Raw genomic sequence first — 13,487 nt, 5'->3', positions numbered from 1 at the left:
CCGCCCCCGTGAGGCAACGCCAAGGCGCTTCGGGGAATCGTGGCTAGCGGCGCCCGTTATGCGCCGTGACGGTGTGCCTTGTCCTCATGCATCGCCAGCAGCGATCCACGTCTGCGATGGTGGTAAACCAGGGTTTTAATGGTTTAACCGTTTCAGGCGTAGTTTTAAATTGTAATGATTGGATGTTACTAATCATTTTTATCTCAATTTGTTTCTGATAGGTGATAGTCTTTTTTTTTTCAGTAATTTGCTATCAAATTTTGGTTCCACGGAGACGCTTCGCTTAGCGCCGAAAATATACGTACACTTACCAATTGTCAAAACCAGTAAGGATGAGTGTCTAGAATGTTTTCTATAACCGGTGGCGTTAGCCCCGACAACAAACGCCAATGGCACCGAACCAAAACACGACTACACAGCAAAGTAAGTCCGAGGGTTCCGTTTGCTTGCTGTGGGGTTAAGGTGCTTGACCCCGTGATCGCCACATAGTGGAATAGTGGAGGAGCCCCGTGAAGACTTTGCTAGCTTTTCTCCCTGGTAGTGCGAACTATCGCACGAATCTTGCCAAAGTCGCACTACCACCACCACCAAGGATAGCAAATCAATGATGATCGGGATTCGCCGTTTCGTGGGGATGCGCTCGCCGGCGACGACGTTCGTCCGGCGGGTCCAGACGTACATCAGCAACGACCAAGTATACGTCCACGACTTGGGCAACGACCGCTACGGGTACCTGTTTTCCGCCGACCCTAGCGCGATGCTCATGGGCACCAAAGTCGGGGGCACCCCGCACGCCATCGACCCCGAGCAGTTTGAGGAAAACAAGCAGTTTGTCGACTTCCTCCACCTGATGTTCAAAGACCACATCACCGACGACTTCGCCTTCATCTGCGAGGCCGGCACCCAGGCGGACTCGTTCATGCCCATCTGGGATTTCCGCGAGGTGCCGCGGTTCTCGCGCACCCCGAACCCGGACCTGGTGTTTGGCTACGTCATGGTCGACAAGGAAGGGAAAATGGTGCCCAAGAGCTACGACCGCAACCACATGTATCGGGTGTGCAACAAGGACGGGTTGACCAAGTTGTCCGACCACATGCACCAGGCGGTTAAGGAAGCCCTCGAAGCACAAAAGTAACGAAGAAATGAACAACTACTATTAGGCTCTCAGTATCCAACCACTCTGGCTCTAGCAATATTGGCACTACTGTCTCATTATTAATCAATATTCTATGAATTATAGCCGCTAGTCTTTTCAATACCAGTCAATTTCTTTTCAAAGGCGTGATGGGGGGTCTTCTTGTCCTTTCACTTTGTCGTACGAAAAAAAACTTCATTGTTTTTTTTCTTACACGATTGTTCACTAGGGCATTGTTTTATTTATTGTCACTGCTACCCATTGTTATAGGCCAGATTTTATACCTCCTTTAGGAGGCTTTTCAAACCATGACACCAAAAAAAAAAAACAGAATTATCAACCACTTCCAAAATGTTCAACCGTGTTTCTGTTTACGGGAAACATCGATCGGGGGAGCGTGGCTGGACCAGCCATGCTCGCCTATGCACGCTCTTTACCGATGCGGCGAAAACATAAATACTCCATCCCGCGCGCCTCCATAAAAAATGAAGTCTCGACGGGGGTGTGATGTCCCAAGCACTGCCCCCCTACATCCCCCCCCTCATCTTACATCTCCCTAACCAAAAACTCTACCCATAAACAAATACTTTGATCAATACAACTCCTCCTCCCCACATTCCCCTACCACCACGTCTCCCAATTCTATCAGCCACTGCCACCGCCGCGCACGCGATCGTATCCCCCCCAACCATTACCCTTCTCATCCGTGCGAAATCCCACTACCGTTTGTCTCATGCCATGGACTTGCTCGGTCCCGTGTACCTTGGCCGCGTCCTCCGGTTGTGCCAGTTCGTGTTCACCATCATCGCCATGGGGCTCGCCCTCGGCATCGACCTGGGGCTCGCCCACCCGCACACCACGTTCGTGTTTGCCGTCACCATCCTCACCTACGTGTGGATCATCCCCATGTGGTTTGCCACGATTATCCGGTACTACCCGGCCCACGTCATCTTTGTCGGCGAGGTGCTCATGCTGATATTCTGGCTCTGTGCCATGGCGATAAGCTTACTGGACTACGCTAGCAAAAGCTGTACTGTGGTCAATACTGTGGGAGATGCCACCTATACGGAAACCGATTCCAAGTGCGAGATCGGTAAAGCCCTTGCCGGTTTCGCCACCGTGGTGTGGGTGTTTTTCCTCGTCACGCTAGCGCTCGTCGTCACGTTTATCGTCTATCCAATCCTGTCGCAGGTGGGTCTCCCTGCGTTGTGGACACTGGTCACAGACAACGCATTCTACCCGGGCGGGGTGTTTTGTGGCGAGGTCTACGTGAAAACGCACCCGCCGATCGACGTCGAAGAGTAGCATTTGACGGTGTTTTGCACTTTACGCTTGCTTTGTTTCAGTTCTTCTGGTTAGGCTATTATTACCCCCACTAATATACTATCAATACGTTCCCGTTGCCATGTCTCCGTAGCCGCTGTCGGGCTTGATGACCATAACGCCAAGCTCGCGTCACTCCCTAAAGCTCACGTGAGCGAGGCGGCTAGCCCACAGCATGCATCGACATATTTACGAGTCCCCCCCACCCGATTAGACGTGACTACGGCAAGCCTTACCCTCTGATTCAGTGTCTTTAGTGAAATCATGCCATTGACCCACTAGATACTACCTTCCTCGTTGTGGTATCGGCCTTGTCCACCCCGAATTCCACATTCTTTGGCGCTATTTTCTCATGCGAGTCGCACCGTGTGAAACGCACCATAGCCGCCCTGAATATTGGGGGCTAGCGTCCCCCTCATATATCAGCCGCGCCCGACCCATATTTCCTTTCTCATACCCCGATAACAAAAAACTAATCAAAATGGTGTTGAACAAACTGCTTTACAGCAAAGTGATCCGAGGCTGCCAATTGGCCCTCTCCATCGTGTGCTTGGGGCTTGGCGCGAAGCTTGTGGACGAATTCCTGTGGGACTACAATAACCTCGTTGTCGCCACGCTGGTGATCTCGTTGGTGTGGCTCGTCGTCGTGTGCTTGCCCCAGTGGGTACCGTCGTTGTTGGTGGTTTTTGGTCGAGTTGGCGTCACTGCCATCGGCGAATTTGTCGTCATGGTGCTTTGGTTGGCGCTGTTTGGGGTGATGGCGGACCAGTTTGGGTCGGCCAGCTGCTCTCGGTTCTACACGACGTTTTGTGAGGTTGGTAAAGCCGCCATTGCCATGACCATCGTCCAATGGCTTCTCTTCGTGGCGTCGTTTGTGCTTTTCATCATGTTTTCCGTTGTCCCTGTCGTTCGTAATGCCGGTGCCGGTGCGTCGTTTAATCGCCAATTCGACTACTATTTCGGTAGTATCTTTGTCAGAGACGTCCCCTTGGCCTCCACCGTGCAAGTGGACCCCGAGAACCCCGAGAACCCCGTGGCTGTGGAATCGCTGATCTCCGCTGACGGCAAACAGGCGTCGTTGGTGGAACCTACGATCGATAAGATCCCTGACCCTGAACCTCAACCTACCAACTAAGTGTCTATGAAAAAACGCTAGTAACTTTTTGTCAGTACCCCTAATAATTTCGTGAGGACCCCTAATGATTTTGTGAGTAACTTTAATTGATATCATTGACTTCATTAGTGTAGAATGACCAACTTCCAGACATCATAGAGAATGGTTTCTGGACCAATTCTGTATAAATCTTGGTCGTGGTTGCTTAAATTACTGTCAAAGACAACCAGTAAAATAGTGTGGCTCCGTGAACCCTGTACTGGATTCCAGTTGTGGCTAAAGCACGTTGTGGCGATGATCTTTCTATAAAAGAGCCACCACTACCTGAATTTCCAAAACCATAACCACTCCCTATGTATCATCATTTCCTTCAGTTACCTCAATTCCCAATAAACGCTTGATCGCGGTGTCTGGTTCGGACCCTTCCCCTAAATAGGGGGTTTGCGGGGAACCTCCCTCCAGACACTGAATCCACCTTTTGAACCAAAAGGAAACTCAATCAAGGCCCAATATGCTTTCATTACTCCTACGATGGCTCTTGAGAACCAGGATTATCGTGTGGCGGTTGGTAGTAGTCCGAGGGATGCTCATCCCCTGGTACCTTGTGGCCAAGCGCCTGGGCCGCTACGAGCGGGCGATGGCGACGCTGGTGGTGCACAATGTTGTCTACGGCCGCTTTGCCAGCCTACTATATGTCGGGGTTGCGCTCCACGTGTGGCACATGGTGCCACTGACCCCGCTGGGCCTCCTTTGGCGGTGACCACAACCCCACCCCAAATCGGACCAATATTACGAAATTCCAAGACGCAGCACGCCCCTCAGACAATCGGAACGGCTCGGTTGCTCACGTGTTTGGCAGGGCAATGGTGTGCCCCCTTGCTGGTGCATCTTTGGCCGTTATGACCCAGCCAATGATGGCGACGCTCGCCTAGTGCTTATCACAGCGTCCATACCGCACGGCGGATATGGCTCGCTAAAAGTTGTTGCGTATGGTGCATCCCACATGGCTACGGCACTTCTACGGCACCCTATTGTTTGCCAACGTGGGGCCTCATCCCCAGCGGGCTCCACTGAGAGAAAACTAGAGGAAAATCCCTTGATAAATTTACCCCGACAGTATAACTAGGTGTTTTTAAACGGTGATTTCCCACTTATTTGCTTGATTTTACCTCACTTACCGTGGGGTTGGTGGCTGATGTTCACCGACTGAATTAAGTCACCCACGTTGGGTCCTGCAACTATATGCAGGGCTAGTTCCAGGCACCACGCGCGCGCGCGCCAAAGGAGGCAAGCGTCACAACGTGCCGAATACCCGCTCGCCGTTTCCCAATTTCCGCCTTTCCTTCCTCCCGTTCACTACTTAAACTGCAGATTATCCCGTGGCCAATGGTTGCCGCTCCCCTCGTTGTTATTATCATGCTCAAACTGGCACTTGTGCTCTCGCTTTCCACCCAGGCGGTGCTTGGTGGCGTCGTCCGCGACCTCGCTTCCAACGGGCCCCAGTGTCCTGCCGACCCGCCGTTGCTGTGTACCAACTCCAATTCCGATGTCGACACCTGCTGCTTTGAAACCCCCGGCGGCGTGCTTTTGCAGACGCAATTCTGGGACTACTCGCCTTCGGTAGGCGCCGAGGACGAGTGGACGTTGCACGGGTTGTGGCCCGACAACTGCGACGGCTCCTACGAGCAGTTCTGCGACTCGAGCTTGAACATCGACGGCACCGTCGAGCTGATCATCGTCGGCCAGTTCGGCGACTCCGAGTTGTACGACTACATGACGAAGACGTGGAAGGACTACAAGGGCGACGACGAGAACTTGTGGGTGCACGAGTTCAACAAGCACGGCACCTGCATCCTGACGCTCAAGCCCAAGTGCTACACCAACCCCACCCACAACCAGAACATTTACGACTACTTTAAGATCGCCGTCGACTTGTTCAAAAAGTACCCCACTTACGACTTCTTGACCGCTGAAGGCATTACCCCTTCCACCACCAAGACTTACACTAAGCAGCAGATTCAGGACGCCTTGGACAAGCATTTCGGCGGCAACAAGGTCTACTTCAAGTGCGACAGCAACAACGCCTTAAACGAAGTGTGGTACTTCCACCACTTGAAGGGGTCGATCTTGGGCGAGCAATTTGTCCCCATCGACGCTCTCTCCAACCTGGGATGCCCTGCTTCGGGTATCAAGTGGGTCCCTAAGGGCAAATCGTCTCAACCCACTACTACTGGTGGCGGTAGCCCTAGCCCTACCGGTACCCCTTCTAAGGGATCGATTAAGGCTGATGGTAAAGCCGGGTGCTTGATCAGCAACGGCAAATACTACGAACTGGGTACCTGTGCCACGTTCCTGTTCGCGGAAGCTGAATACGGTGGGCTGAACATCAAGTCGTCCAAGGGCTACTGCGGTCTCGACGCCACCGGGGCGTTCGCCTGTGGCTCGCTGTTCCAACCATCTGACTTCCAATTCAACCGTGGCAGCGACGGCAAGCTCGGCTACGGCAACAACTTCAACTGGTGCTTGGGTCTGCTGGAAGGCAGCCCCCCGCAAACCTACGTGCTCAACGCTGGTAACGGCAAGTGCGACGGTAAATCCACCTTCGCCTTGCTCTCGTGAGCCGTCCTTATGCAGATAGATGTCATAGATTTTGATAAAATTATCATCAGTCGAGAACATGGTTGTAAGTGTCATCTAGCTCGTAATGAATTATAGTTGTTGAGCGCAAGGTTCCTGACGTTCTAGTTGCAACTAATCCCGATTTCTGAAATGCCAATTCATTATAGTCTTCACTTGTCGGAGCTACATCTATCTGCCACACGAGTCGAGGCCTAATTCGAGTGGACTTTCGGAAAATTCGAAATGTAAATTTTTCACAGCCTCGACTGAAGGTCGGTGCAGGCACTCCCGTAAAGAAAGAATTTTTGCTCAAAACAAAACCGAACAGTGTGGTTCATGATCCTAGTAAAAAGGGTTCCGACTTCAGATTTACATGATACACTTTTCGCTTGAAGATGGTGACTGCGATTGATACCAAACTAATAAACCTTACCAACATCGAAATTTAAGGCAAACCCCTTCTATATGTTATTACAAGCAACCCATTTATCTCGATAATCAAATGCATTTGCTTCGTTTTGACGTCGCAAATTTTGGTCATAAACGGTTCCGTCAATAACGCCGCGCGCCCATTCACATATAACGTCCGCAATCAAGTATGTAACAATACCCACTTGTGAATTATCAATACCCGGAGCTACCAAACAAAATGACTGAGTGATGGCAAACTTACACCCCAAATCCTAGCTATACTATCAATAGCTAAAGAGTGGAACTGATGGAACAGATACTGCACGCCGATGTACCATTATTGCGAGAGCCAAGACCCAAGGCTTAGGTGACGAGCTACAGGGGGTTTTGTCGACCACTTAAATAGCATCGTTGATGCTATTGAACCCTTCCAAAAAGCATGCCGTACGCAACTTCGAGGCTGACCGATTTTATGGTCAAAAAGATCAAGATCTTACTGAGCCAGTACAAACACCCGGTGGCTCGGATTGCGTTCTTCTTTGGCATCTTTCTCGTTGCCTACTCGTTTCGGCTCGAACGAACGATGCATTCGGTGTACCAAGCGATGGCAGCGCTGTCGTATCGCACCCATTCCCTCTACGCTACCGTGAATGTAGTTCGCGGGGTGGTGGCGGCGGTGGCCCAGTTGATGTTTGCGAGATTGTCAGACACGTTCGGCCGTCTCCAGTTGCTTGTGGTGCTGATTATCCTTTACGTTGTGGATTCATTATAGTTAGTCGTCCTGCATATAAACATCACCAAATATGCGACGACCGTACCAACCACCACCATGTCAGCCATCGTCGGCGGGCTCGCGTGCCAGCGGGACCTGTTTCTCCGCTCGCTCAAAACCACGGTCACCGCCTCGACCAAGTACCCGCTTTCCAAAACCACGAGTGGCTACGCCGTCGAGCTCAAGGACACGGTGCTTTTCCCCGAAGGCGGCGGCCAGCCGTGCGACCACGGCACCCTCACCATGTCCCCAAACAAGACCGTCGCCGTCGACAGCGTCATCCGCGACAAACTCAAGGCGCTCCACATCACCAAGGAACCGTTGGACGTCGGCGCCGAGGTCGTCGTCGCCGTCAACTGGCGCCGCCGCCTCGACATCATGCAACAGCACACCGGCCAGCACCTCTTGTCGGCGGTGCTTGACAAACACCAGCTCCCCACCTTGAGCTGGTCGATGGGAGACACGATCAACTACCTTGAGGTCGAGCGGCCGCTTGACGACGCGTTGGTGGCCAAAGTGAGCGACGAAGTCAACCAGGCGATTTTCGACGCCCTCCCCATCCGGGTGGTCACCGGCGACGAGCTCGACAATGTCGACACCAGTAAAGTGCCCGACGACTACGATCAGGCGGAGGGGATCATCCGGGTGGTGACAATCGGCGACCTCGACGCCAACCCGTGCTGCGGCACCCATCTCGCCAACACGAGCCAGATCCAGAGCGTCGCCCTTTTGCACCAGACCAACGTCCGCGGGGGTCACTCGCGCCTCCACTTTGTCTGCGGCGGGCGGGTGGCGTCGTGCTTACGCGACGAGCACACCACGTTGAAGGCGGTGGGGGCCGAGTTGTCGGCGCCGCTCGACGGGTTGCACGATAAAGCCGTCCAGACCAACCAGTTGCTTAAGAAGCTGGTGGCGCGCGAGCTGGCCCTCTTGAAGGAGTTGGCCGCCAACGAAGCCACCCGCATCCTCGCCACGTTGGCCACGGCGGACGCCGTCTACACTTACCGCGCCGACAATGACGGGCAATTTTTCCAAGCATTACAGCGGGAGCTTACCACTCACGCCAAAAGCCACGCCTTCCAGTTGGCGGAGAAAACGGTGGTGATGATCAACGGCGAATACGCCAACGGGTTGGGGGGCCAAGTGAAGATCATGGGCCCCCGGTGCGAAGAATTGGCGGCGAAGATGAAGCAGACGCTCTCCAACATCAAGGGCGGCGGCAAAGGGGCCAACTTCCAGGGGAAAATCCCCAAATACCTCAAGGGCGAACTCGAAGCCACCCTCGCGTGGTTGCAACACCTCTGAACAAAACGGCGTACTGCAAACTAGAAAAGCCAGACGATATATGAGGAGTTTGGTCCTTTTTTGAGGATCCGAAGCTAGCGAAATCCATGAATGAATGCCCGACAAACTGTATCCATGGTAGAAAATGCCAGGTACCCGTAGATCGACAAAAACACCCTAGCTATACGAGGAAAGTAACTATCACTCACAACTTGAGCAAGAACGATTGCGGGAAAATTGAGTCAAATGGCAGAGCAGGCTTTTGCAAACTCTGATGTCGAAGTGGTGAACGTTCTGTTTCAATCAATTACGTCTGAATGTCCTCTACGTAATTAGGGTTACTGGGAATATTTACCTTTGTCTATATGGAAGTTGTACCGTTACTCACCAGATTGTTGAAATAAAGAGTTTGTTCATCAGTATTTTCATGTCCAGAAGGTCTGCCTAGTCCGGTGTCTACAACTCATTGTCATCGCTGTTTGTCGTTGTCAGGAAACTCCAATGGGAAATAATCCACTCACTTTAATGGGGTTACGGTTGATGGTGCGTTACCAGTCCTTGCGGACTGGTTAGGATTGTTAGCGTCATTGTCAATATCATCGGATTCGTCTATAAAGCTTATCGTACATACACGAGGGTCATCACGAAGGCGGGGCGAGGGCCACGACCTTTTCCGCGGCGGGGTCCAAGTCCTCGAACGGGTACAACTTGAGCCCCGACTCCTGGATCATCTGCTTGGCCTTTTGCATGTTGGTGCCTTGCAATCTCACCACGACGGGGATGTCGAGGTTGAGCTTTTTCGACGCCCCGATCAACCCTTCGGCGACGTAGTCGCAGCGGACAATGCCGCCAAAGATGTTGACCAAGATGGCGTTGACCGACGGTTCTCTCAATATGAGTTCAAACGCCTTCTCGATGGTTTCCGGGGTGGCGGTGCCGCCGCAGTCCAAGAAGTTGGCGGGCTTGCCCCCGTACAACTTGATGATGTCCATGGTGGCCATGGCAAGCCCGGCGCCGTTGACGATGTTGGCGATGTTGCCGTCCAACTTGATGAAGTTGAGCCCGTACAGCGCCGCCTCGACCTCGTCGGGGTCTTCCTGGGTGGGGTCGCGCCACGAGAACACCTCTTCCTGGCGGAAGGCGGCGTTGTCGTCAAAGTTGAGCTTGGCGTCCATCGCCATCACCTGGTGGTCAGGAGTCTCCGTCAACGGGTTGATTTCCACCTGGGTCGAGTCACGCTCAATGAACAATTTGTACAAGTTTTGCACCGCCGCCGCCGCTTGCGCCTGGGCTTCGGGGGAGTACCCCAACACCAGGGCGATTTCCTTGGCCTGGTCGTCGGGGACGCCGTCAAACGAGTGGATGGTGAACGTCTTGATGGCGTCGGGGTTTTCTGCGGCGACGCCCTCGATGTCCATCCCCCCCTGGGCCAGGGCGATGATCAACGGCTTCTGCAGCGCCCGGTCAAACATGATGGCGAGGTAGGCCTCGGTCAACGTGCCTTCCTTTTCCACCACGTACACCGCCAGCACCGTCTTGCCGCCGGCGCCGGTCTGCTTGGTGACGAGCTTGGAGCCGATCATGGCGTCGGCCAACTTCAGCGCCTCCTCGGCACTCAGCACCAGGCGCACCCCGTTCAACTCCGGGTGGTTCAAAAAGTGGCCTTTGCCCCGGCCACCCGACAACACCTGGGCCTTGACCATGACGTCCGGTTTCCCCGTTTCCTGTTGCAAGGTTTTCACCGCTTTGGCGGCGTCGGCACCGTCAAACGCCGGCACCCCACGGGGGACGCCGACGCCGTACTGCTTCAACAACTGCGCCAGCCGGAACTCCTGGAGGTTCAAATGACGCTTAAATGTCTATCGTTAGTAATGGGTAATAATCATAGCTTTTCTCGGGGGGATTCTGCTTACTCTTTGCACGCAAGATCTCAACATAGTAGGGGGGGAAGCTACGGCGGCACTGCGTGGCGGTGAAAAGTGTATTTATACAGAGCGGGGGGCCGCCGTCCATGGGTAGGGTGCTTGTATACAGGTGGGGAAATAGAGCCAAAGAGGGGTTGCTGCACCGCAGCATACTGTGGGCCGCTGCCACTAACGGCCACCCGAGGGTGCGTAGGCGTCGGAGGGCGATCCTCGGTGCTGTCTGCTCCGAACACCTCCGGCCCCCGCGGACCACGCTACAAATCAATTGGCTACTCCTAATCAATTGGCTATTACTGGTCAATTGGCTACTACTGGTCAATTGAGTTCCATTACTGCTAGAATTGTTTATTATAATCCTGTGGTTCTGCTAGTGTTGTGGGTGGGGGGGGGGACCCGCTCGCCGCGGTGGTTGACGTCTTCCCCTCTCTGCACGTGCACCTCTGCCCAGCGGAGAGCGGTGCGGGTTTTTCCACGAGTGGGGCACCACCACCACTACCACTGAACCAGCTATCAACCAGACAATTGAGGCTAATGAGAGGTATGTAGCGGTCGTCCATTGACGAGATTAGGACCAGACATAGCGTATCTAGCCACGGAGTCGTGATCCCGCGTCGTGGCCCCGCGTTTAGGGGGGGTGGTCGGGTGTCTATCGTATGGTATTATGGGTGCGCCCGGGGGTTGCCGCACCCCTACTGAGGCGCTTGAAGAGACTATGACAAGTGGTCGCTACACTATTACACGGAGGGGGCCGCCGGCAATTGGCACTAGCTAGGGGTGTGGGTCAGTGGTGGTTATTCCCCGTTGGTACTTACACTTTGGAGGCCGTGTGGAGGCCGTTTGGAGGGCGCTAGAACCGCCGAGGATAATAGCCCCCGGAGCCGCAGGCTGGGGTGAGTGCCGGAGGGTCCCGGGGGGCTCTAGGGGAAGTTTCCGTGTCGTGGCGAGATTCGGACGAGAGCGCTCGCGGCGAGCGTGCGGTGGGGTGGTGCGGAACCCGCTTCCGAATACCGCCACACTTAGCGACACCTGGCGAAGACACCCCTAGCGACCCTTAGCAAAGACACCCCGGGGACAGCGGCCCCATAGTATTGACAGAGTCACCTGTAGTACCAATGTATTAAGCAGAGAGTCACTAATAGCCCTGGGCAGAGAGTCACCTGGGTGTCTACTGTGTATCTCTCATCGTAATCGTGTCTTTGATGGTGTTATTTCTTTGGCGCTTTTTTCGGTGGATTTGGTGCGGTTGGTGCGGTTGGTGCGGCGACGGGGGCGCTTTTGGTGATGGTGGTGCGGCGCGCCATGAGATGAGCATGAAGCGAGTGACGCCGCAAAAGTACCACGACGCCAGCGACGACGACGACGACCTACGGTTTGCGCCGCCGTCGTCGGAGGGCGACGGCGACGACGACATGGCCACGCTTTCGTTTGGTGCCCTCAACACCGCCCGCAAGCAGCTAGCGCCACCGCGGCGCCGCGGCGGCGCCAGCGCTAACGACTCATCCCACGACGACGACAGCGACAGCGACAGCGACGCGCCCCCGGAGGAGCTGACGTCGGCGCTGTCGCTGGCGCTGTCGCTGGCGCTGGCGCTGGCGCTGAGAAAGCGCCACAAGCACGCCCCCGCCCGCCTGCTGACGAAGAAGAAAGTGTCGGTGGTGCGCCCGATCCACGGCCTCGACATCAACCCCAAATACAACCCGAGCAAGCTCTACCAGGATATCCGGTTTGACGCTGCCTATGGCAAGGCCGACGCGGCGCAGGCGCGCGCCAACTACGCGTTTCTTGACGAGTATCGTGAATCAGAAATTGCCGAGGTGAAACGGCTTTTGAAACAACCACCGGGGGCGCTTGCCGACTACGACCGCCGCCAGCTCGAGTACCAGGCGAAATCGCTCCAGCTGCGCCTCGACTCGTTACGTGCCAAAGACCGCGACCGCCAGGTGCTCCGTGAATTTAAGCTGCGGGTGCTGAAACAAGGCGAGGGGCTGAAACCGTTTTACCTTAAAAATAGCGATAAGCGTAAGCTCTTACAGAAAGCCCGCTTCGAGCAAATGACGCCGAAACAACGGGAAAAGGCGGTGGAACGCAAACGCAAACGGCGGTTGGGTCAAGAGATGCGGGCGCTCGAAGGCGACGGGTTCAAATAGGCTCTCGGGTTTAAGTGTTTTCTTTTTTATGGTATGATCATGATTAGCTATTAACAAGGTATGTTTATATACGACGGCCGCCGCGGTTCACGCCAGCGACGACTGGTTCTCGTGGGCGACCCAGTCCTCCCAGGAGCCGACGTAGTTGGCGCGGTGCTTGTAGCCAAACGTGTCGGCCAACTCCTCCGCCGCCGTCAGCCGCACGCCGCCGAGACAGTAGAACACCAAGAGGTCGTTGGCGTCGGGCTTGTTAAAGCCGAAGGCGTCGAGAAAGTCGTCGGGGGACAACCCCAACGCCCCCGGCGACAGCTTGAACGGCAAGTTGACGGCGCCGGGGATGTGGCCCTCCTCGTACTCGACGGGCTCGCGCACGTCGACCAACACCGTGTGCGGGTCCGGGTGGGTCGCCAACCGCTTCACCTGGTCGTAGTGGTAGACCTCGGCTTCGGGGCTGGCGCTAATCACCGAGTACCCCCGCCGCCACTGAACGGGCGCCGCCGCCGGCAGCGCCATCATCCGCAGCGCCACCATCCGCGGCGCCGTCGCCACCACCCTCAGCGCCATCGTCGTCATTGCCACCACCGCCCGGGTGCGCGGGACCATACCCGCCAATCCTCTGCCAGCGCGGAACATTGTGTATATATAGGGTCAATCAAAGCTGAGCACGGCCAACGGAAAGCGTGTTCTGTTAACCAAACAAAGTTGTGTTTTTTTTTTTTCCGTCGAGATCATTCCCGCATTTATGTTCGCCCCGTGG

The 13,487-nt window shown here is 54.8% G+C and overlaps 8 protein-coding genes across 8 annotated transcripts; 6 read left to right on the top strand and 2 right to left on the bottom strand. All coding sequences in view use genetic code 12, as the record gives it.

Annotated features, from left to right (window-relative positions):
* Positions 1-604: 604 nt before the first annotated feature.
* On the top strand, positions 605-1,135 carry DIURU_004091 (uncharacterized protein; the record flags this gene model as incomplete). The annotated part of the gene is made up of 1 exon (XM_034156926.1): positions 605-1,135. The coding sequence occupies one exon, from the start codon at positions 605-607 to the stop codon at positions 1,133-1,135; it is 531 nt and encodes a 176-aa protein (XP_034011112.1).
* A 738-nt stretch (positions 1,136-1,873) lies between these two features.
* DIURU_004090 (uncharacterized protein) lies at positions 1,874-2,440 on the top strand (the record flags this gene model as incomplete). Its single annotated transcript, XM_034156925.1, has 1 exon — positions 1,874-2,440. The coding sequence occupies one exon, from the start codon at positions 1,874-1,876 to the stop codon at positions 2,438-2,440; it is 567 nt and encodes a 188-aa protein (XP_034011111.1).
* Positions 2,441-2,939: 499 nt separating this feature from the next.
* MRV2 (Mrv2p) lies at positions 2,940-3,593 on the top strand (the record flags this gene model as incomplete). Its single annotated transcript, XM_034156923.1, has 1 exon — positions 2,940-3,593. One exon carries the CDS (start codon positions 2,940-2,942, stop codon positions 3,591-3,593), a length of 654 nt encoding a protein of 217 aa, XP_034011110.1.
* A 1,395-nt stretch (positions 3,594-4,988) lies between these two features.
* DIURU_004088 (T2 family ribonuclease) lies at positions 4,989-6,191 on the top strand (the record flags this gene model as incomplete). The annotated part of the gene is made up of 1 exon (XM_034156922.1): positions 4,989-6,191. The coding sequence occupies one exon, from the start codon at positions 4,989-4,991 to the stop codon at positions 6,189-6,191; it is 1,203 nt and encodes a 400-aa protein (XP_034011109.1).
* Positions 6,192-7,431: 1,240 nt separating this feature from the next.
* On the top strand, positions 7,432-8,679 carry DIURU_004087 (putative alanine--tRNA ligase; the record flags this gene model as incomplete). The annotated part of the gene is made up of 1 exon (XM_034156921.1): positions 7,432-8,679. The coding sequence occupies one exon, from the start codon at positions 7,432-7,434 to the stop codon at positions 8,677-8,679; it is 1,248 nt and encodes a 415-aa protein (XP_034011108.1).
* Positions 8,680-9,299: 620 nt separating this feature from the next.
* LSC2 (succinate--CoA ligase (GDP-forming) subunit beta) lies at positions 9,300-10,595 on the bottom strand (the record flags this gene model as incomplete). Its single annotated transcript, XM_034156920.1, has 2 exons — positions 9,300-10,490; positions 10,572-10,595. 2 exons carry the CDS (start codon positions 10,593-10,595, stop codon positions 9,300-9,302), a joined length of 1,215 nt encoding a protein of 404 aa, XP_034011107.1.
* A 1,292-nt stretch (positions 10,596-11,887) lies between these two features.
* DIURU_004085 (rRNA-processing protein) lies at positions 11,888-12,730 on the top strand (the record flags this gene model as incomplete). Its single annotated transcript, XM_034156919.1, has 1 exon — positions 11,888-12,730. The coding sequence occupies one exon, from the start codon at positions 11,888-11,890 to the stop codon at positions 12,728-12,730; it is 843 nt and encodes a 280-aa protein (XP_034011106.1).
* An 87-nt stretch (positions 12,731-12,817) lies between these two features.
* DIURU_004084 (thiosulfate sulfurtransferase) lies at positions 12,818-13,363 on the bottom strand (the record flags this gene model as incomplete). Its single annotated transcript, XM_034156918.1, has 1 exon — positions 12,818-13,363. The coding sequence occupies one exon, from the start codon at positions 13,361-13,363 to the stop codon at positions 12,818-12,820; it is 546 nt and encodes a 181-aa protein (XP_034011105.1).
* Positions 13,364-13,487: the final 124 nt, after the last annotated feature.

Source organism: Diutina rugosa, assembly GCF_008704595.1.
Source record: "Diutina rugosa strain CBS 613 chromosome Unknown scaffold13_size251220, whole genome shotgun sequence".
Classification (NCBI taxonomy): Eukaryota; Fungi; Ascomycota; class Pichiomycetes; order Serinales; family Debaryomycetaceae; genus Diutina; species Diutina rugosa.
This window is presented reverse-complemented; position numbering and strand designations above follow the sequence as displayed.